Source organism: Gambusia affinis, linkage group LG05, assembly GCF_019740435.1.
Source record: "Gambusia affinis linkage group LG05, SWU_Gaff_1.0, whole genome shotgun sequence".
Taxonomy (NCBI): Eukaryota; Metazoa; Chordata; class Actinopteri; order Cyprinodontiformes; family Poeciliidae; genus Gambusia; species Gambusia affinis.
The window spans coordinates 25,775,764-25,799,644 of record NC_057872.1 but is presented as its reverse complement, the minus strand read 5'-3'; the positions used below and the strand labels follow the sequence as shown (position 1 = coordinate 25,799,644).

Sequence of the window (23,881 nt, the reverse complement as noted above, 5' to 3'; positions counted from 1 at the left end):
TTTTTTTAATCAGTTCCTTCCGACCAATGCTTTAGAAATATTGCAGTAACATAAGTTGTAGACTGACTGAATAAAAAATATTTTCTGACAAATAAAAAATTATAAATAAATCACACTTTTACTGATTAACAACAAAAAAGTATTAAAGGACATCATTGTATTTCTGTCCAATTTTGAACATATTTTAATGTCCATTCATGTAATGTGGATAGATTACTTGTTCATGATGTGTCATAAATGTTTATAATTGTTTTCACATCACGGCAGTTTCCTCGTATAGACACTAGGCGTCGCAAAAGGGGCCACAAATTCTTCAAACCTACGCACTTTGCTCACTCTTTCCACATGCGGCCCCGGGATTGTTTGTGCGTAAGTAGCTTTCTTAATTTCAGGTACCAGCTTCGAGTAGCAAATCCACTCAAGTCGTTGCCTCTGAGTGCCCGGTTCAGTTTTGGTCTCAGGAGTAGGGGAGGAGGCCGGGGTAGAAGGGCGGATCCTGTGGTGGGAAGCACCAGGAGTGCTTGACGGGATGTGGGACGAGCGGAGGCGGCTGTGGCACACCTGGGAATTTACAGGAACAAGAAACAGTGTCTTCACTTTTCCACCACAAAACTCCCAAAATCTGAACATGCACTAACTTTCAGGCACATTCGGCTGGAAAATGTACACGACGGAGCGCAGGCGGATGAGCCTGCGTGACGGGAGGAGGAAGGATCCCGTGTGGGTGTCCGCGGGAAGTTTGTGGCAGGACTCTTCGGTGCTGGAGCTAACAGCCAGCAACGGCGGGTCGGGCAAGCAGCTCGTATCCCCGCGCAGTCGGACCAGAGCAGTGTGCGTGGCTTATATTGTCAGCGAGGACGCGACTGTGCCGCAGACAGAGGAGAACCTGTCGCTGAAGTGTTTGAAGGAAGCCTGCGCAGATGCGCACGCCTCTTTCAGAACAATTTCATTTGGTAAAATTTTAGTGGGAACCACAGACATCCTGGATAGTTTCTACAATGCAGGCAAGTGCAGGCACGCAGACTGGAAGGGAATATATGTTATTATGCCCATCAGTTAAACTCAACCTGCCTGTTCATCTCTCTGCAGATGTAGCTGTCGTGGAGATGAGCGACTCTTTCTGCCAGCCTTCTCTTTTCTACCACCTGGGAGTGAGAGAGAGCTTCAGCATGACTAATAACATTATCCTGTATTGTTACAAGCAGGACAGTGATCTGCAGGCTCTGAAGGTAACACGTGTATGTAATGGTTTGAAATCCGGGTAAAACTTTAACTGGAGCATGCTGATTGCAAAATTGCTGGCTGACTGTCAAACAAGGCACGTCAAAGAAACTTTGTAGAGTTCATGACGATTGGATTTTAATGGAATGCAGGCAAGTACACGCAGTGTGCTTGCGAAAACCCTATTGTTATGATGATTATTTACTTGGCCATTATTTGTGGAAGGTCCAAAATCCAATTATGTCCATTATCTCTTATGAAAGCGGCGGGTCGGGCAAGCCGCTTTCATGACACATTTTCTAGATGTGTTGTAGGTGTGTACGTTTGCGTTGCAGTAAGTGTATTTATTTTCAAGTAATTTAAACCAGAAAGAAATCATACATTTTTAAAATCATACATATTTATTTTGAGTAAAATATTTCATGAGTTTATAGTTTTCTAATTTATTTAAAATAATTGTCCTTTTATATACTTGAAAAGAGTACTGTGAACTGTCAAATATTCTTTACTATGTCTATGTAGCTGCAAGACTTTTCTGCACATAAAATCTTTGTCTTATTGGTCTATGGTAGAATTCTGTATTTCATAGAAAGCTGAATTTAGAAGTTTCAGTAATACATATGAGCTTCAGTTTTTGAATTGAATGATTGAACTAGATGAGCTTTTCAATGAAATTCTAACATCTCAGATGGAGCTATTGTAAAATATAAAACAGAGACACTATGGTCAAGAAATTTGGGTTGTATAAAATTGTTAAGTCCATTATTTCGCAGCATAATCTCATATTTGGGTGTTTCAGTTTATTTCTAAAAGGCTTCTTTTTATTCAGACTTGGGATTATTTTGTCATAAACGTTCCAATTAAATGCCATCAAGCATGCACATGCATGAAACTTTTGCCCAAAGCCACGAGTGCTGCTCACAGTGCTTACTGATGTCTGTTCTGTTTGTTTAGGAACAGTGTGGGAGTTACACCTTCATCCCGTACGTGGTGTCACCTCAGGGCAAAGTCTTTGCCTGTGATGCCTCCATGATGACCTGCATCAAGGAGCTGATGCAGCCCAGTTTGCAGCTGGAGCCCCTTCTAACCCCGTTGGTGGAGAGGCTGGTGCACCTGTTGAACAATGTGCACATTCAGTCCAGGTCAGTTAAACGTCACAGTTCTCCAATTGCTTGTTTTATCATGTCCCTGCATGTACTGTCAACCCAAATCAGTAATCATTACTAGTCACGTATGGTTAAGTGACTGCATTTGGATGTCTAGGTTTTGCAAAATTAAAAACCAAACAAATCAAGCTCTATTTACATAAAGTATTATTTCCAAGATAATGAATTACTAAAGAAGTATAGGTTTCAAAACTGTTTATGAGTAATTAGCTCAACCATCAATCATATATGTCAGTAATTGTTATGATTATCAGTGTTTGTTACTTATGTTTGTCAGTAATTCTTACTTGTGTTTATCAGTAATCATTAATCTGTATGATAACTGAATGAAATTTGCACCTTACCATATGTTGCTAAACTGTCACATCAACATACTGACCCTGATTTCCCCACTTCATCACATTAATATGATCAATAGGGAACCCATGCAGCCAACTGTTAGATGAAACATGCATTAGGCTCACTGGTATTCTTCTTTGTGTTGGCAAACGATTCAAATGTGTATTACTGCCAGCTACTGGCTCACCTGTCCATTGTTCACTGACAAATCCCTCCCAAAATTATACAGCAAATAGACACTTTGAGTAGTTTACAATTCACATTTTGTTTAGTAATGATCCCGCCTTTTTTGCAAAATAATGAAAAGATTAGTAATAGTATATGTAGAATACAATTTGGGTGTACAGTGTATGAACTCCCTGCAAAAACACAATTTTCCAAACTTCAAATTTCACCTGTTTTGGTTTATTGAAGATTGTGAAATAGTGGAACGGTACCTACTTTCCTTTGTGTCTTTGCTAACAGTGAGTACTTCCGGGAGTCGCTGAGGCAAGAGATCCGCTTGGCACGGGAGCGATTCAGTGGAAAAGCATTGAGCGAGGAGCTGAGTCGCATCCAGAGTCGCCTGGATAGTGTAGATCTGCTCACGCCGGATATAGTCATGAACTTGTTGTTGTCCTACAGAGATGCTGAGGTGATCACTTTATGAGTTTGGTCTAGTTTTAGTATCTGAACAAATTAAAGTGGTTTTATTTTGTTCAACCATTTTAATTGATAAAACCATTCTGTAATAATAACAAAGGAAGGTCACCATGTCTTGTAAAAAGATGTGTGAATTAAATATTGAGATTTAACTGATCATAAAACCATTTTTCTTAAATAATAAAAAAAAGGCTTATTATGAAATGGTTTACAGGTTCTGAGCACATAGTGTCTAAATTTCCTATGCAATTGAGACAAAAAACACATTTTCTCCTTAATTTTTGTTCCTACTTTTGTTACTTTTCTTTAGGACTATGGTGCCATGATCAAACTGGTGGAGACTCTGAACAACCTGCCGATGTGTCAGGCAGCAAGGCATCAGAATATCAAGTTTCATTACATCTTTGCTCTGAACAGGTACCCACCTGTTTGTGTAATTTAAACATTTGTAATAACCTCCTCTCTGGTTTCAGCCATGTGTTTTGTTGTATTCTTTGCACATGGCTTTTGTTTTTTTTTTTTTTTGCATTCAGTCCTCTATAGGACTTAGTCAAAGCTGCCAGGCTGCAAATATAATCCCTTTATCCCATTTTTAGGAGGAATCATCCCGGCGATCGAGCAAAGGCTCTGAAATTAATCTTGTCCATTGTGGAGTCGGGGGACAAAGTGGCATCAGACGTCTACTGCTTGTGTGGACGGATCTACAAAGACACATTCATGAGCTCGGGCTTCACTGACGTATCCAGCAGAGACCAGGCCTGTTATTGGTATATCCAGTTTGTGCGTTTTTGGATCTGGCCATGAACTGGTGCTTCTCAGGATATTAAAATAAGCATAAAAAATTTAACTCGGTTAATATAAAGAATCACTACAAGAGAAAGTAACATATTTCATTGTATAAATTTGGCTGATGAAAACCCAAAATTCAGTTATTGAGAAAATTCAGTTATTAGATTATTGTATTCAAACTAAAATTAAATATTTTAAGAAAAAAAAAAGCTAAAAAAACCACTTGAAATTTCACTCGGTGTATATCTGATGTATCAAATTTGTAACTTTTTGAGATCCATGTGTAAGAAATCCAAATTAGATGCAGTTCAGTGTTTGAATTATTAAATGTTTTCCAGTAAAATATGTACTCCCAGTCTGACTTTATTAAAAATATTTAATTCATCCCTAGGTATGGGAAAGCTTTCGAAGCAGAGCCAACCTTCCACTCGGGGATAAACAGTGTGGTCCTTCTGATGGCAGCTGGACATGAATTTGAGACCTCCATTGAACTGCGCAAAATAGGTGCAAATCTACTCATTCTTAAGATTGTTTTAAGGAATTTCTGAAGTTTTTTTTAATGAAAATATAGTATGATAAGTGACCTAAAGTTTCTACGTAAAAACATTTAGGTGTTACCATCAGCACGATGCTCGGCAGAAAGGGCAGTTTGGAGAAGATGACAGAATACTGGGATGTAGGATTCTACCTTGGAGCAAACATCCTCGCTAAAGAGTTCAGGAAAGTCATAGAAGCTTCTGAAAAGCTCTACAGACTCAAGGCTCCTGTTTGGTGAGAATTAAGCACAAATTCTTGAGCTCGTTTTTTTTTTTTTTTGTTTTGTTTCAAAAGCATTAAGCAAATATTTAAATTGTAACTCTATGTGGACTAATTATTGTTATGCATTTCCTTTAGGTTTTTGGCATCTATTATGGAGACATACATTCTGTACCGCCAGTTTGCCAAGCCTCCTGAGGTGCGGTCTCCCAAACAGGATATGATGGACTTCTGGATGGAGCTGCTCCTTCAATCCTGTAAACCCACTGTCTTGACAAATCACTGCCCAGTAAGAGAATACAAACACCTCTACACTTACTGGCATACCTCTCAAAGATGTGTAAAAATCTTTTAGAAAACATTTTATTCACCTTTTGTTGCAATACAAAAACCACACATATTTGTTTCAATTTAAAAAACTGTTGTAGTACAATGTTTTTCAGATTTAAAAGAGTTGCATGTTAAGAAGTATTTTTGACACTACATCTAATGACATCTTTTACATTTCTGTAATAACAAGATAAATGATTTTAAATTTAGATATTCCTTACATCTTTGTTGTTTAGTTACTAAAACTGTAACTTAAAAAAGGAAAGTTATATTTTTTTTCCCCCAGCAGGTATTGACGATACTGGCACTTTAACTAGAACATGAATGCTTTGGCTAGAATAGAACAAGCGTAAAAGTTTTGTTAAAAAAACTTGAGGTGGCATCAGTGTGGAATGAAATACAAATATGTGGAGAAAAATTGGACATCTTCTGAGGTGTGCAGTGAGGAGTGTGAGAAGAGATGATGAGGTAACGTGGAAACTTTATTCTTAGGGTTCCGAAACACTTAGTGTTGAGAAAACATCTCTAAAATATTTAGCAATTGAAAAATGGATGGCCATTATCGAAAACAACTAAAATTGATCTTTTATCAAGACAGTGATTCAGAATATATGGTCAAAAAAACATAGAAATGGTTCACAAAATTAAAATTTTCCTTTGGGCATGTCAGTTCCTAGACCTAAATCACATAGCTTAAGAGATAAGAGCTTAGGACTCTAATAGTTTAGAGATTATGTAAAAGGGATGGACAAAGATCACTCGAACACTGACCGCAATGCCAGTAGGTATTATGTTGACAAAAGGGGATTGTAAATATATTAACTACAGATGTGCCAAAAAGTATTACACCATTTATCATTATCATTGATGTAAGATATTTTCTTTACTAATTTAGTTTACATAAATATTTCTATGTAAGATTATGCTGCCCCCCCCCCCCCCCCCCAAAAAAAAAAAAAACAAAAAAAAATTATTTATCTTAAAGTTTTAACTGGAAAAGTCTGGAAAAGTTAAAAAAGAAAACAATTGATTCCCTCTGGATTTTAACTGACATCCACGTCTCTTCAGATCCTAATCTTATCAAATAAGCCTAAAACAAATTGCATTTCCTCCAAAAATCCACTGTGAATTGGTAAGATGATATGTTGGAGAAAGCTCATCTGATGTGGAAATGCTTGCTAAGGACTGCTAATTCTCAGAAATGTTAGAGGAGCAAACATTTTCAGAACAACACACTGAAGAATTACAGTAGATGAGAGGGAGGGATAGATAGTATAAGATGAAACTTGAGCAGAAAACCACTGAAAGCTGCGATATAACCAAGCCAGCCAATTCAGTCTGCTGAAAGTAGCTTTGGACCTAAATAGTCAGCAGTGAACACGCAAGAGAAATGCAGTAAAACTGAAATTCTACAGGGTTAAATGTCTTTACAAAGAAAAAAGTATGTGAGCTAGTTGTAGCTACCTGTAACGACAGTGGTTTTTGTGCTACCGTTAGTAAAAAAAAAATCATACTGTAAGCATATTAGCTAATGAAAATCTCATCCACCTCAATAAAAAGATCCCCTTATGTCTGAGACATGCAATTCAAATTCTTTAAAGCACAGTTGTGAGACAGACGTGTGATTTATTGATAAGTAAAAGGTATGAAAGTAGGAAGATTTTGTTTTCAAAACTGAATTCGAAGAGTTAAGCCTGGCAGTAGATTGGATCATGCTATAGCTTTAAGTGGAAAACAGGAGTATAAAACCAAAACTTTTAGCAATTTTAAACTGGAATTTTATTTAAAAAAAGGCAAAAATATTAAGAAGTTGAATTATTTATTATTAGCCCATTTAAAGTTTCAATGACTTCACTTGGTGAAAATAAAGGAAAAGCAAAGAAGCACTAGAGAGAAGAAGATGTTGAATGATTTGAACGATTATCTCATTGAAATCTACATGATTTAAAAACTGTTTACAAAAGTGTAGTTTAATAGCAAAGTTCATAGTCATTAATGTTGAGCATGAAATAACTAAATATTTTTGATATTTGAGTGGTTGATAATGCACAAACATTGTAGAAGTAGAAGAAGAAACTGAATGGAAAAACATCAGGACTGGTAAACTCCCAGGAGTTTGAATCCAATAAATAAACAGCAGATTTTATCATGATCTCAAAGCTATAAACATAGTATTATTGAATATTGACTGAATTTGAATTTGTGTGTCAGGTGCTCATTCTGGAGCCCAGTAAAGTTTTCCAGCCGTCTATTGTGAGTGTGAGCGAAGAGGACGAGAGTCGCACTGTTCAACTGAAACACGTCACACCTTTGAAGGTTGGAGCTTCTCCATATGTCTTTCTGTTTGTTCATACGTCAGAATACAATATAAGATATGCAGTGCTGCTTTTATTACTGAAGTTATTTAGCTGATTAATGTTGGCTTGAATGTTGACATTAGTGCAGTGCATGGGTGTGTGCCTATCGAGCAAATACATGAGGGAAAATATGACTTTTCTCATGCCATGTATTCCACACAGATCTTTTTCTTCCATTTATGCCTTCAAGCAAATACAAAACTGGTTTGCAACATGCTGCATCAGCCAACCAGCTTATTATTCCCCCCATATTTTCCCTTTTTATAATTGATTCTGCAGAAAGGCTTACACCAGTGGACTTTCCCAGCAACTAAAATCCGAGGAGTGAGGTAAGGAGGAACGCTGCGCCTCTTAGCTGGATGTGTTGTTGTCAGGGCAACCAATAACATGCGGGTTGTCTGGGGAAACTTTGGCTTGCCCTCACATTTCTGTTCCATCAACATGGTTTCAGGTTTGACCTCTTTCTTATTTATTGTTGATTTCCCCTGTGGCTACTGATCGGTGTCACAGTGCTCTCCAGTGTTATCCTATATGCTAATTTAGGCCATTTTAGGCAGCGAGCCGCCGGGCTGGTAATGATTTTATTAGGTTTCAGTGTGATGTAGGGTGATTTCAACTGGAGTTGAACATGACAATACCCACCCTTCTCCTTTTGCTTTGCCTGAAACAACAAAATATTAACCTTACCCATTGTTACAAACAGGGATTAGATAGTATACCAAAAGTAAATTATATTAGTGTGTCATATGAGAAGAATCTTTTTTATTCATTTGAATTTAACAAATAAAGAACATATGTTCATATCTATTTTCCCTAAAGTGTATCAAAGATTGATGAGCGCAGCTGCTTCCTGTATGTGCACTACAACTCTGATGACTTCCAGCTTTGTTTTCCATCAGAGATCCACTGCAAGGGGTGAGTAATTTGTGTATTTGAGCTAAACAGTGACTTGCTTACTGCCAAACTGCCTGAACTGGCTGCGCAAATGCACAGAGCCACCGGCACAATGTGGAGGAGGATTGTAAGGAGATGTGTTGCGTCGCTGAGTTCAGGCAGTGGCCTGAGGAGTCGATTGTGATGAAATCAGTTTGGGTGACTCATGTTTCCTTTGTGCCTCCTTAAAAACACAGATCCTTTCAGTTCTGCTTCAGATGCATAAACTCCCTTTGAATGTAGGAGCACATATTTTGTTTTAGTTAGAGATAAAAATGTTTGTGTCTTCCCAAGAGTCCTTAATACAAGGCCGTGTTTACTAATGCTTGTGTTACTTGGGAATGCTTTGAGTTGAAATGCGTCCAGAAAACTTTGATTGAAACTGAGTTCTTTTCTATTATTATTTTTAAATGAGGAGAAATGAGAAATTACAAAATGGAGATTGAATGGTTTTATTTAAAAACTTGTTTTGTATGGAGGTTATTATAACAATGGTTAAAAATAATTTTAAATAGAAGCCAAAACCTTCACCTTTCCTTTATATTAGTAAGCACTCCTTCCTAGAAGTGAAAAGTAGACAACAACAAGTCAGCTGCCCTCGGCTAGAAGTTGAAGCTTGTTAAAAAAGACAGGATCTTCAACATTAGCATGTCCAATATGACATTACTGCATCATAATACAGCGTGAGGAAATGCTAACGCATAATGTTTCAAGCTGTTCTGACAGACCTCTCAAATAAAATCTAAAACCTCAACAAAAACAAGTATTTAAAGGTGCTTTATGGATATTTATTTCCATTTGTTTATTCATCTGCATATCTCTTTTTTAGTAATGCACTTGGACACCTTATCCTTTTTCTCTAGTTGTTGTGCAACCAACAAACTGTGATGTATCTTGTTGGATTTATATATGACAGACAGATGCAAAGTATTACATGTCTATGAAGTGGAAGAAGAATTCAACATGGTGTTTAAAAAAAGGCTTAAAAAGTGAAAGTGTTTATTCACTCCTTAACTGGAATCATTTTTTAAAACTGGAGGTTATGATCATTGTTTTTACATCAGGACTAAAATAACTAAAAATAAGAGCTATTTAATTAAGATATATCTTTATTTGCAATTTTCTTTAATGTTCTCTCACTAGTTTCTGCGAGTTGGTAAACTCTTTGCTTCACCAGGCTGAAAACCCCACCCAGGAACCCCAACTTCTAACGCAGGGGATACTTGAGGTCAGTCACTGTACTTCTTTCCTCTGACGCAATGTTCTCTCTATTTTAGGCCTTTCCTGGCAGTGAAACAAGAAAAACAGCAGCAGTTTCCCAAGAAAAATGAACAGTGGGACTTTCCCAAACATGTTGTGCTTGTGTGTTATAGTTAAAACAAAGATTTTAGTCAAAATACTCTCTGAATTGCCATTTTCGTTCTCTAACTGTGAAATTCCTCACAATCCTGCTTCTTTTCGGTTCTCAACGTTTCAGTTCGTCTACGAGACTAATGAAAATGGCAACAGAGTGGTTCTTGGGAAAGGGACGTATGGTATGGTGTACGCTGGTAGAGACCTCAGCAACCAAGTCCGCATTGCCATCAAAGAGATTCCTGAAAAGGACAGCACGTAGGAGATCTATTTTCTTCTTTATTCACTTGATACATTTAGCATTTTTGTCCCGTTAGCTTGTTTTGCTGACACAAAGTGACAATATTTTTAAATGTGCAAGACATTGTAATGTTTATTCTGATACAATTATGAGAGAAAGAAGTAGAAGTGAATCAAAAATCTTTCTTTGGACAAACTTGAATAGAAATTTTGAGCACCTAATCCCTCTAAATGAATATGCTTCCTGATTGCGTGTCTAAAACCAATACGTAACATGTGTTGCTGAATTTGTGTTACTCAGGTACTCACAGCCGCTCCATGAGGAAATAGCTCTACATAAAAGGCTCAAACACAGGAATATTGTCCAGTATCTCGGCTCCATCAGTCAGGACGGTTTCATCAAAATCTTCATGGAAGAAGTCCCAGGAGGTACAAATTCACAGATAAAACATATAATACTCACAAAGCAGCCTCCACACTTACTACCAGGTCTGGTTAAATTGTGTGTAAACCCTTATAATAATAAATTCATCTGATATTGTGTCAATGTAATTAGTTGAGGACATCCTTCAAAATAATCCTGGGTATGTTGGCATCCCCTGCTGTCCATACTGTCACTACAATCTATGTCTGGGAACAGGACAACACTTTTTTTTTTCTTATTATGTTTCACAAAATGAAGCATACAGAGGGAGGAATCTTTGACCAATCCCAATGTCTCCAGCCATGGATCATCTTTTTTGCTCTCTTTCCTTCTGCTCACCCTACAGAAAACCTAAATACTACAGAAAGCTTGTAGGATTTAGTTGTAGGGACTGGAATGGTCATGAAGAAGGTAGATTTTTGTATCCGATTAACCTTTTTTTTCATATGATCATTTTTTTAGATAGTTATCTCTGTGAAAGACCTTATATTTGTGATATTAAATACTAGATTCCTATTTTACTGGAAGAGAAACAAACCCACGGCATCAGAGATCCTCCACCAGAGCCAACAGTGGGTATGAGAGGCTTTCTCACACTTTCATCCTTGGTTTGATGCCAAACCTACCTGTGGTGCTTGTTGTGGAGACATTCAACTTTAGTCTTACCAAAGCAAATCTGTCAGCTAAATATCCAGCTGAGTTTGCAAATTCTACATGTTTGTGTTTGTGATGGTTTCCTGGAATGTGTCCCAAACAACCGGTTGGAATGTGGATAAAAATAAATGGGTTTTTTTATAGACACTTTGCTGCAGTTTGGAATTGTGAGCTGGAACTTTGAACTTTCTTCATGGAGTTTGCATGTTCTCTCCATGCATGGGTGCATTCTCTCTGGACAGGCTTTCTCTCACGGTTTTAAAAAGATAACTGCTGGATTAATAGGTCCTGTGTTGCCTTGTAATGATGTGACGACTTGTCCAGCGTGTACCCCACCCCTCATTTGGGTTTTGAAATGGTTTCAGCTTGAGATTATGCTACTGGAATAAAAAAAATATGGAGCACACTGTGTCAGACAGTAATATTTAGTCAATGTGGGAAACTATCTACTCTGGAGGAGCAGAAACTTGCTGCTTAGGAATTTCCAAAACAAGCAGAGCCAAGTGCTTGTTTCAACTCTGACTCTTTTCTTTCTTTAACGTGTTGCTTTTTGATGGATTGGTGCCTGTCAGGGATATAATGTGTTCAAAAGAACAAATGCATGTGATGAATCAACATTCACAGAAAACCTGTTTTAAAGCTATTAGTCATTCTAAAAATATCCTGCAAGAGGAAAGCATTTTCAGACTATGATGTAACTGTAATGACTGAAACTAATCATCAGACCTGTCTGATTGGACACACAAACAATTCAAATCTTTAAATTTGTGAGTTTTCAATGGAAACTTTAGCCTCTAAAGCAAATATTGAATTTTATTTTTTGCACTTCTTCAGGAAGTTTATCTTCTCTCTTGCGCTCCAAGTGGGGTCCTCTGAAGGACAATGAAGCTACCATCATTTTCTACACCAAACAGATCTTGGAGGGACTGAAGTACCTTCATGACAACGAGATTGTCCACAGAGACATTAAGGTGAAAAGTTGTTTCCTTTGACTTACCTTACCTAAGCATTGTTTGCCCTGACATTGAAGGGTGAAGTACAGAAAGTATTTGAAATTTTCCTGGATTTCCAGAAGGAATCATAAAAAAAAAGCATGTATATTTAAACTGGTATAAAAAAACAATATGATGTATACATAAAGATATGTTGACATATAAAACAAGCCTACTGATCAGATCACAGCAGGACATTTTCATAGATGGGGACATGATAACCTTGTTTATTTTTTTATGGAGTTTTTTTTCTGTCTGAAGGAGGAGAAACTAGAACCTGGATATATTTTTAAAACAATCACAATACATTTAATTTAGTTTAAAAAAAAAGGTATTTTTTATATTTGTGACTCCAGCTGCTAATGGTTAAAAAACAATTAGCAGCCAAGTATTGTTCACTTTCTTTGTTTAATTGATCATTACAAAATCCAGCCTAGCCAGACTGGTAAAACTGATGCAAAAACTCCTGTTTTAAATTGATAATACATTAAAAAAAATTCTGTTATATGAAAATGTAACTATTTTCTCGGGGTTGTAAAACCCTGGCAGTTTAGTTAATCTAACAACACCGGATTGTTTCACATGAGCTTTTTCTGATAAGTTATTTCCCCTGTGCTGCAGGGTGACAACGTGCTCATCAACACCTACAGCGGCGTGCTGAAGATCTCTGATTTTGGGACCTCCAAGCGGTTAGCAGGGATCAACCCCTGCACTGAAACCTTTACAGGCAAGAATCATGGGATTTGTGAGTTTTCTAGGAACTGGTTAAAGTAGAAAGCTTGAATCACCTCTTTTTCAATTTTTTTTAAAGGAACACTTCAGTACATGGCTCCAGAGATTATAGACCAAGGACCTCGAGGTTATGGGAAGCCTGCTGATATTTGGTCCCTAGGGTGTACTATCATAGAAATGGCAACAGGCAAACCTCCTTTTCATGAGCTGGGAAGTCCTCAGGCAGCCATGTTTAAGGTAAATAACAAACATGTTTTTGTTGGCGTTTAATGGTGATAGTTTATTGTGAAGACATTATACATAATATTTTAATATTTTCAGATTCATTCATTTGTGAATTGGATAAATTAGCAGCTGTCTTACTCTCCTTACTCAATGTTCAACAATGTTATGCTGTTTCACTTTTCCCAGGGAAGCAGCTTTTCCGCTTTTGTTTACAATACACACTTACTGCTACAGCTCACCTCCTCTGTAACTTTCAGGTGGGACTGTTGTTAGTTTTCAGTGCCCTCTAGTTCTCAGGGTTTTCAAATGAAAACTAAAGCAGCCAGGCTTAGCTCTAAGCAGATATGCTCCTTTTTGTGTATTGATGTTTTATTTTTTCACTTTTTAGCTTCTTGTAAAGCATTTACTGAACACCTTGGACAATTTCCTTTAGGTTAGAAATGTCTAAATTTATATTATGCCAGCAGATGCACAGTAAGTATAAAGGATGTCAAAGGTTTAACAAAACGTTTTAATTGGGAGAATCGATAAATTGATACTTTTATTGATCCTTTTTCTTTTATTTGGCATTTTTGATCTAAAACTTGTTATCATTCTGGAGCAATATTCTCATCCTCGATGTCATGGTTTTATTAGCTGTAGGCAGAAAAACATCCTAATGAGCAGAGATGACTGTCTGAGTAGTTAACCAATACAGTTTGCTTCATGTAGTGAACTGCATATTGAACAATAATAACTAATTTATTGATAATTTATTGAATATTTTGATACTATCTATTTGGCTTAGGGTTGGATTGTCAGCATATTTCAGACTAAATGTGACAATGATCTTCTGTCACCTGTGCTTGTATTTTTATTTTTTTACAGAAATCAAATCAGAGCAGTGCATTGTCGCATTGCTCTGATTTGAGGCATTCACATCATTGCATTTTAACATGTTAATCTTGAATTTAAATCAAAATAGACCTCTAAAATAAATTATTTTACATATTCTGAATTTATATCATCTATCCAATTTTATTGTTTATAAGAATGATTAACTCTGGGATTATCCTATTAAGGTGGGCATGTTTAAAATCCACCCGACGGTTCCAGAGAGCATGTCAAATAAGGCCAAGAACTTCATCATGAGCTGCTTCGTGCCAGACCCGGACGACAGAGCCACGGCCACAGAGCTGCTCAATGACTGCTTTCTCAAGTTGTCCTCCAGGAAGAGGATCAAAACCTCAAAGGTCCCAGACTTGAAAGATTCAAGTAATTCTAGTAAGGGTTTATCTGAACTTCACATATTTGTCCTATTTTGTCATGAAAACTAGTGAATTCTCTTAAATGTAACCTTACTCGGTTTTGCAGCTGATTATCATCGCAGTTTATCAGTGCCCGTCTCCATCCTGGTGGAGGACACTGATTCGGACACAGGCTCGGTTGACCTGGCGTCTTCTCTGGACATGAGGAAGCACTTGTCCCCCCTCAGAGTGGCAGAGATCTCAGAGAGTCCACCCTGCACCAGCGGCTTCCTGTCGTGAGTGAAGTTTTTGCTGAGCTGATAAATCCGAGCTGCAACCGTATTTCTGTGGGACATTGCTCGATCAGTGCCGAGCCACTCTGAGGTTTTAGTTTTAAGTTCAGGCCAAGCTGCTTTTTTTTTAATAGAAAAATACAGAATTCTTTTTCCTTAAATCCCACAACTGTGTCACAACTGTGTCACAACTGTGTATAACTTTCAAAACCCCGCTATTTTTTTTTTCATTTCTTTAAATGTCATCATCATTATTACCACATCCTGTAATTTTCACGATACTCCAGTGATGTAGCTTTATCTATCTGACTCAACTCTTTGTTCTGCTGTACAGAACACCGTATGACTCTTCATCAGACATGTCCAGTCCAGCCTCATCGGAGGAGAACATCGGCCTCTTTTTGCTGCGAAAGGACAGTGAGAGGAGAGCGACGCTCCACAGAGTCCTCACCGATAACATCAGTTATGTTGTCACTTATTTACTCGAGTCAATACTGCAGGTGTGTGGAGCAAAATTTAGACAGAAGATTAAAATGTTTACAGAGGAAGTTGATATTAAATGTATGCTCACTAACTTTTATTGTGATGTTTATCCTATGCAACGTTGTCATAATTGTGATGTGGTCAGCCTCTCTATTTTCTGTTGTCCGGGTTTTGTAATGTGGTTTTCTTCACTTGATAATAACTGATTTTACTGTGCCATGGTATATACATAATGTTGTGATTTTATGCCCTTCTTTTGGTGAATTAAATCAGTTAAATTCCTTTCTGCGAGCTTCAGCAAAACATTGCAAATTAGGTAATGTCATAAAAATCTTAGTAAGACAGTTGAATTTTGTTATTTGTTCATATTTACTTTAATGGCATTTTTTGACTCAAAAGACTAGATACTAAAACGGGATCAAAATGTAATTTATTAAACTGTTACTTTGAAAAAATGCACATTTATTCAACCAATGTTGTGCATTTTTAAATCCGTAATTATTAGACATTCTTTTTGAATTGCACAGATTTATAGTTTAGAATTATTGGGAATAAACAATAGAAATAGTTTCCCCTTTTGTTTCAATCTTTCTCTTCTTTAAAAGTTGGATGAGGGATCATCACTTGGTGAAGACCACATCATCACACTCATCGCCTGCCTTCGTGAAAACATCCGCTCCCCAGACAGAAAGCAGCTCGCCACCAGCCTTCTGGAGCTTCGCTCAACTCTGTTAGCAGCAGCAATACCTCTGAACAGCCTGCAGACTGTGCTCTTTAACTTTCAGGATGCAGTAAGTCACTTTTTCTGCTTGTATATGCAACATAAAAGGTACCTTCATGGACTCATATTTAACCACTTGCTGTGGGTGTAGGTGAAGAAGGTGTTGAAGCAACAACAGGTGAAACCTCACTGGATGTTTGCTCTGGACAATCTGCTGAGACAGGCTGTGCAGGATGCCATCACTGTCCTGCTCCCAGGTAGAAGTCTATTTCACACTTAATTTCCTTATCTGTGTTTATACAACTGCTACTGGGTACACATTTATTCGCAGCTCTGGTGATGATGTTCTTCATCTTTAAAATCTTCAACATAACTTGAACTCGGGCTGCACAGTGGCGCAGTTGGTAGAGCTGTTGCCTTGCAGCAAGAAGGTCCTGGGTTCGATTCCTGGCCCGGGGTCTATCTGCATGGAGTTTGCATGTTCTCCCTGTGCATGCGTGGGTTCTCTCCGGGTTCTCCGGCTTCCTCCCACAGTCCAAAAACATGACTGTCAGGTTAATTGGTTTCTCTAAATTCTCCCTAGGTGTGAGTGTGTGTGCGCATGGTTGTTTGTCTTGTATGTCTTTGTGTTGCCCTGTGACAGACTGGCGACCTGTCCAGGGTGTACCCCGCCTCTCGCCCGGGACGCAGCTGGAGATAGGCACCAGCAACCCTCCCGACCCCATTTAGGGAAGAAGGGTGTATAGAAATCAATGGATGACTTGAACTCTAGTCATGCTGAACACTCAAAGCGCTTCTCGACTACAAGTCTCATTTTCCAATCTCCACTCAGTGTTCACACACTCATACATCAATATGCAGGTCAGTTGGCCACCTAGGGATAATTAGCTCATAATTTTTTGATAAAGGGGGAGTAAATATCGAACCTACCCCTTTCCATTTGTAAAATGAATTCTCCTGCCACATATCCAAAGTCACCTAAACAGTAAAATGTAGAAAAATTTGACCTCTGTACCATTTATTCATCTGGGTTAAAAGGTTAATGTTAAAAAATAATGCTGTAGTTATTTAAATTATTCAGATTTGCATATAAAATAAATATAAGGAGCATTTTTTTACCTCATACTTTACATTTTTAAGTTGATCAGAATCTGGGAAGTTTTAATTAAAAAGCTATAGCTCTGTTTTTCCCTTGGGTGTAAATGTGACATGACTAAAGCTAATTTTATGCTCTAATATGAAAAAGACAGAAGAAAATGCATTGAATCTGAGTTGACTTCCATCACTGTCTGTTTTGTGAGTTTCGAGAACTCTCCAAAATAGATTTTTATGTGAAAATGCCATGTTTGTAGCAGAAATAATAGGAATGGAGAGATTTGATAACTGATGGACTTCCAACAAAATTCAAGTAACCCCTTCTTTTAGTTACATAATATCCTACAGAACTAGCTTGGAGCTCTTAATCAATCTGCTGGTCGTGAAATGACATGGAAGAAATTTTATTTCATTTTTTAAAATCAGGATTGCTGTGATTATGCTTTCTACTAGATACATTTAGCAGTGCTATGACGCTCAGATCATCTCCTACTCATTTATGGGTATCAGTTTATGTGACACAAACATCCTCTGCACACAGTGATGCACATTAAGGAGCATTTAATGCTTTCACCTGATGTATTTCCTTTCCTGTGCGTTCACTTCTGATCTCCTCACCTCTTAGAGCTGAAACTCCAGCTGCAGTTGTCGTTTGAGACAGAAGACAGCATCCCCGAGGAGCAGTCTGTCAACCCAGACACTCCTGTAGTTCTTGTCCCCGACCAGCCGATGGCACCAATAGACAATCAGCAGGCAGAAACCGGGAATGAGAATGGGACAGCAGCCAGACTCGGCCCCCCAGATGAGGTCTTATTCAACAGGAACTCTACGCTCAGCGAGAAACTGAAACACATGAGAGTAGAAACCAGAAGGTATCCTTCAGCTCTCTCCACTTTTATTATCAAAACAAATAAGAAAAAATTTTAATATAGTAGAGCAACGGTTTTGTTTTTAAAGTGTGAAAAACCCTTACAGGTTTTCTAGTTTGGCAGAGGGGAACATAAAAAATGTTGCATATTTTTAGTGCTGATGGCTTTTTTTGTGTCGCGTGTCAGGCTGCTGAATGAGCTGAATGAGAAGGAGAGAGAGTACCAGGAGCTGCTGAGGAGCTCTGTCCTGAAGAAACAGGAGCAGATAGATGAGCTGAGGAAAACGTTCATCATCGAAGGTAAAACTTATAATTACAGAGACCAATGCATTCAAATAGATACTTGTAATGTAACCCGTGTAAGTAAAAGGTGAATTTATTATAAATCTGCTTCGCAAGTTGAAATCAAATTAACTTTAAAATATCAGCCATCAATGGAGCTTTGGACTAGTTTTTTTTTTTTTTTTTTTTCCTACCCACATTCGTTTCTCTGTCACACACAAACTAAAGTTAACTGTCATAATAACACATGTTGTCCAGAAATTATTGCAGTAAGCAATATCATTGTTGTTTTGAGACCACTGTTGACTAATAGCATTAAAAAACATAATAATGCAAGTACACTTCCTGAATTATCAATTAAGTTATTTCTAAAGAATATTTATCACAGGATCTGGAAAACATTTTAAATATCCTAAATAAGTAAGCAAACAACAACAAATATAATAAATTATGAAGCCTTTGTAAACACATCTTCAGCAAGGCCCTTCAAAGTATATCTACTCATTAGGTTCGGACAGGAAAAACCAGCAAAAGGGCCAGTTGGGACTTTTTTGAAAAGAGTAAGACTCACTACTATGTACTGCATGTCAAATGTTTACAACATTGTGTTTTTGAATGACATTAAACGGCATCATGAGTGTTGCTTCACTGCTGCAGACTCTACCACGCCTCTGTTTCAGGCATGTTGCTGCCTGGACTGGTTTCCCTCTGAGGCGTGGGCTGTAGATCAGAAGCTTATATGCCCAAACTTGATTTGGAAGTTTGACTAATGATTATACAGTCTGGTTGCAAAGGCCAAAATGTTATATTTAGGCGTAAGATTAACATCACTTAATATTCCATGAATCTAGTCTGTGACAGTTGTATTGATAATCTTACTGTGGTGCAAACTCTGCCTTACAGAAAGCAAGTTGAATTCAACTAAACGCTCTAATGCAGAGACTAAAAGTTTGGTTTGCTGGCTCCAAACTGTCCCTGTGGATCAAGACACCATCAATAAGGTAAATTAAATTAGGGTTTTACTTTTGGGGTGTAGTCCTAAGGCATGTCAGTATTACTCATCTGCTCTTCGTTAATCTCACCTATCCGCTCTTGTTTTTTTAGCTGCTTGGTCATGAGTTCACCTTGGACTGTCTCCTTCACATGGCCTCCAGGGATGACTTAGTGTACTGTGGATTAAGGTAAACTGTCTCCGCACATCATCCTCACACAAACTGTCCAGGCAGAAACAGGCGCACATCATGCGTCATTCACAATAACAGTTTTTGTATAATTAATGCCCTGGGCGAGTGCCTACTTCTGGTGCCCACAAACAAGCACACAACCATATATACACACACACACACTCACATCTAAGCAGGTTCTGGATTTTTTTTGTCTCACTTCTCCATATCATTAGGAACTAAAACATACTGAACTCATAATAAGTGAAAAATTGGTAGATACAAATGGGCAGGCATATTGGTTACTTGCTTAAATTAGGATTTCAATATTATTTCGTTAGAAAATTTAAAATATGTTTTTTTTCTTTGAGTTTAATAAGTTCATTAGGATAATTATTCAAAATTTGACCAATGCAGGCTTTACTATTCTCATGCTTGTCTCAGTCTAAGGTGTTCTTAATGCTAACAAGTTTTTCTGTTTTGTATTTTCAGGGACAGAAAACCAAAGATGTGTTTTGAAAATAATCCTTGTTCAGTGCAGAATAAGACAGTCTGGCCAGTCAAATTAAGTAAAACCTAGAGCCAGAGATGATCAAATGCAATCCAGTCTCCTTAAAACATTAAACCATATTTATTTGTTATTTTTTTACCTTTATTTAACTAGGTAAAAACCCATTGAGAACAAGGTCTCTTTTATAAGGGTGACCTGGTATTTAAGTCGGTATCATCATCCATCTGTTGTTTCTAGTTACATTATATAGCGATTGCACTATGCACACTATATGTAATTTATAAAAATATGCAATCTTTCTTTTATTTAGTTTTTTTCCTTTGTGCTGGTACGCTCTCTAGCCTGTGCTGCCCTGCTCAGAGAGCCATAGTGTCGTACCAAAATGATTATTTAGTTTGTCTGGATCTGTTCTAATTTGTCCTGCGTTGCTGTTTCAGGGGTGCAATGATGTGTCGACTCTGGACGGCCATCACGGATCGAAGGAAGACTCCTCTGAACTCGAGTGTCAAGGACAGTGAGGACACTCTGCTTTAATTGCTGCTGATGTTAAGCATCAAAGGACAGTTTTCCTGACAGGCTGGCCCTGTGTGACCGGGAGTTACAAGCTGCTGATGTAAACAGATTTTAGTTACTGTGAATTTATCTTGTAAATACACTGATAATGTGTCTTTGTGCCTGTTAGTAGAATCTAATATCCTCTTATGTTTTATACATTCTCTCAGGGCTTTGGTGCAAGGGATTTATTTTGAAGAAAATGTAGCCTAGAGGAGCAGTAGGGAAACAGGCAAACTTATTTTTTAACTTTTTCAGACGTATTTTACTGTTTTACAGAAACTTGTTTAAGTTATGAACGCTTTCAAGACAAATGCTCTTTATTTGAATTTAACAGGATATAAAAATGAAATTGGAAAATAAACAGGAGCATCTCTTACTGTTTTGCCTGCATGCAGCTGTTGATTTGGTTCTTTTCTGTGAGTGATGTTGGATGGAAGAACTGAAGCAGTGAACAGTCATGACATTCCATGTGTGTGTCCTCATCTGTTTTCCAATGTTGACATCTCCTTAGAAACAGCCACATGAACTTTGTGTTTCAGTTGAAACCAATGTGTAGTCATATGCATGTCATCTCCTGTGTGCAGTAGGTCTTTCTGTTTCAACATGACGGGTAAATGTGTTGTAGAACAATACAGAAGTTTATAGATTTTATATAATTGCCATTAATAACTGAGTGTTGAACACAGTCAGAACATTTGGTATTTTAGGTCTCTTAAAACTGTAAGAGACCTTATTGCATCCATTTTGTGCAATAAGGATGTTTTGTTCCCCAGTGTATTCTCACTGACAAATGCCCTCAGAGACCTTAAACTGATAAGCTAATGTTTGGCCACATGCATGTAGGCTCCAGTCTTTGTCCATAGGAAGATCACTTCATTGAGGATGTGGGTTTGGCTCCATGGGGTTTGCTTGTGTGAACAATGTTTCTAACTGGCATTCAAAACCTTGGATTGTTTGGAAAGTATGGTTTCTGCATTATTGGGAGAACAGCGCAACATATTTATGAGACCTCTACGATGCAAAAGAGCAGTTTGAGAATTTTAGTAGTTTATAGCTGCTGGAAACCTTTGCATAACCAAAAGGTTTTTGTCTCAAAAACTGAAGAATAAACCAAACAAAGCATCTGTTTTCTTATACAATGCTTCAGTGACTGCCATCTATGCACTTTGTTCCTTTTCTAGCAAAAAACACAACATTTTCTTTTTACATAAATTAAATAGAATGAAATAGCTTACTCAACCATGGGGAAGACTTCAGACTTTGCATTCCTCCAGGAGACAATCTTTGACGCCCTCTACATGGAGGGCAAACCACAAAAGCCCACTGCTGAATATTCACAATGTGCTGCATCCAAGATGATTAATGGAAAAATGAGTGGAATGAAAAGTGTTGTAGAAAAAAAGGACACTGAAGCAAAGTTGGCTGAGGGAGGTTAATATGACTTAGATTGCAAAAGAAGACAACATTTTATAATGTTGCTTCTCCAAAACAAAAGAAAAGAAATTGCAAAGTTGCATTAAAAGTCCATTAAAAGGGCTAACTTTGCATTAAATTATCATTATTTGTTTATATGTGTTTTTGTGTATGATGTAAAGCCCTTTGAAAGGCCTTGCTGCTGAAATGTGCTATACAAATAAAATTTGATTGATTGATTATTTACAAAGTTATGCAAAGTTGGGACTTTTAAAGCAACTTTGCATTAAAAGCGTCATTATTTATCAAATGACACTTCATGACAACAGTCATAGACATTCATAAAGACTCCTTCATGTTCATGACAGATGTTGTCACGTTTATGTCAGTGTCATGTCGGTCTTATTCACACCCCGTCAACTAAAGTGTTACCAAAAATAGATTAAAGTATTTTGTCATAGTAGAATAACTAATTCTGCGTCTGACTAATGATATGTTGCTCTTTTCATGCTTGTCTAACTAAGGTGGTCTTCATGCTAAGAAGAGTGTATTGTTTCTGTTTCAAAGTTTCTTTTTTTTTATCTGTTTTTAGAGAATAACCCCCTATGACCAGCTACGTGCAGTTTTGAAGAGCACATATAATAAAATACAGTCAAGACTCCTAAAAACATTAAATTAAACCTTTAATTCAGACCAAGCCAGGAGTCAGAGACCAACTTCAGTGTCGCCAGTCATCTTTGGTTTATTGAAAAGTAATCTGGCAGCATTTGCAGGGAGAATCAGGGCTCTACTCCAAACTGCCTGCAAGATGACGGTTCTTATTACACAGTCTCAAGGGTGAGTCACTCCAGTCCTTGAGGGCTGCTGCTCTGCTTGTTTTAGATGTCTTCCTGCATGAAAACACCTGATTTGAATGAATTGGTCATTGGCATATTATTGCAAAAATTAGTAGGAAGCCAAAGAGACTATTTAGATAGTTAACTAAGATGAGGTGGGGCAAGGACACATCAAAGACAGAAATTGCTCACCCTATGGAGAAAGCTAATTCCAGCTAATTTTATCTGGCATGTCGACTGTCTACTGAGCAACACACTATATGAGGTTGAAAACCTAGATGAAGGAGTAAATGGAGAGCTCTTTATCTGGATACATACTCAAGATTTTGAAATACTTAAGATAGTCATAGGTTGGTGGGAAAATATGACAAGAATAATCTGATACCGATCCAAAGTAATCAAGCTAATTAGACACTATATTGTCAAGCAGGATTCCTTACATGATTGTAGCAAAGGCCTTTAAAAGTATTTAAAATGTATTTACGGTAAGCTGTTTTTCCTTCAGAGGTTAGTCATGCTTTGCTGATTTATCTGCAAAACATCTAAAAGAAATCCTGTCTCACCTTCACCTTGAAGCACAGCTTTAATTCTCACATTTAGTAGTTTATGATGCTGAATGAATCAGGAGGTGTCTCCATAAATCATGTCAGACATCATGCCCCTTGTGTCCTTGGAGGGAGAAAAACTAAACCTTAGATGCTGCCATTAAAATTCAGTTTGGAATCATCAACTCCACTCACTGCAGTCACTCCTTATCTGCTTTATGTTTGATAAGTAAAATGGAAAATGAACAAATATAAGTTCTTGCTGCTTATGGCTAAAAGCAACATAAAACACACTCTGTTTTCAGATTTCTACATATGGAAAAAGATTAGAGCCATCGGAAAAAAAAAAAAGAATTCTGACTTTAAAGTCAGAATTCTGAGATTAAAGTCAGAATTCTGAGATTAAAGTCAGAATTCTTTTTGTTTTTTTTTTGTTTTTTCTCGGTGGCCCTAATCGTCTTCAGTATCTACATGTTGAAATTAGAATGAATTATTTTGTCTGTAGGGTCTTTTTTGGAAGAGGTTTCTATGAGGTAGGGTGACTAAATTAGCTGCTGATGCCAGTGTACAAAAATAACTAAGTCACTGAGCCTATTGCAGTAATGCTGGAAAGAGCTGTCAACTCATATTTGTTTCTTGTTATAAGTGCTTTGGCTTAATTTAATATGAATACATCCTGTTTTATATAGTCTATTTTAATAAGCTTTATAGCACAACAGCATTAACAAAGGCTCAAT

General features: G+C 37.4%; 1 protein-coding gene across 2 annotated transcripts; it reads left to right on the top strand.

Annotated features, from left to right (window-relative positions):
• The first annotated feature begins 332 nt into the window (after positions 1-332).
• si:ch211-1i11.3 (mitogen-activated protein kinase kinase kinase 5) lies at positions 333-21,478 on the top strand. Of its 2 annotated transcripts, XM_044118064.1 has the most exons (29): positions 333-369; positions 645-1,004; positions 1,090-1,238; positions 2,176-2,363; positions 3,192-3,360; positions 3,679-3,785; positions 3,965-4,135; positions 4,549-4,661; positions 4,769-4,928; positions 5,052-5,202; positions 7,455-7,559; positions 7,880-7,929; positions 8,420-8,515; positions 9,677-9,761; positions 10,011-10,144; positions 10,428-10,555; positions 12,039-12,175; positions 12,818-12,923; positions 13,008-13,165; positions 14,215-14,416; positions 14,507-14,675; positions 15,007-15,172; positions 15,761-15,946; positions 16,028-16,133; positions 17,597-17,843; positions 18,027-18,139; positions 19,025-19,122; positions 19,226-19,302; positions 20,233-21,478. In XM_044118064.1, exons 2-29 carry the CDS (start codon positions 662-664, stop codon positions 20,327-20,329), a joined length of 4,011 nt encoding a protein of 1,336 aa, XP_043973999.1. In that variant the 5' UTR covers positions 333-369; positions 645-661; the 3' UTR covers positions 20,330-21,478. The 2 variants fall into 2 exon arrangements, with proteins under 2 accessions (XP_043973999.1, XP_043974000.1); XM_044118065.1 differs by lacking the exon at positions 333-369 and having other exon boundaries at positions 389-1,004; positions 1,090-1,229.
• Positions 21,479-23,881: the final 2,403 nt, after the last annotated feature.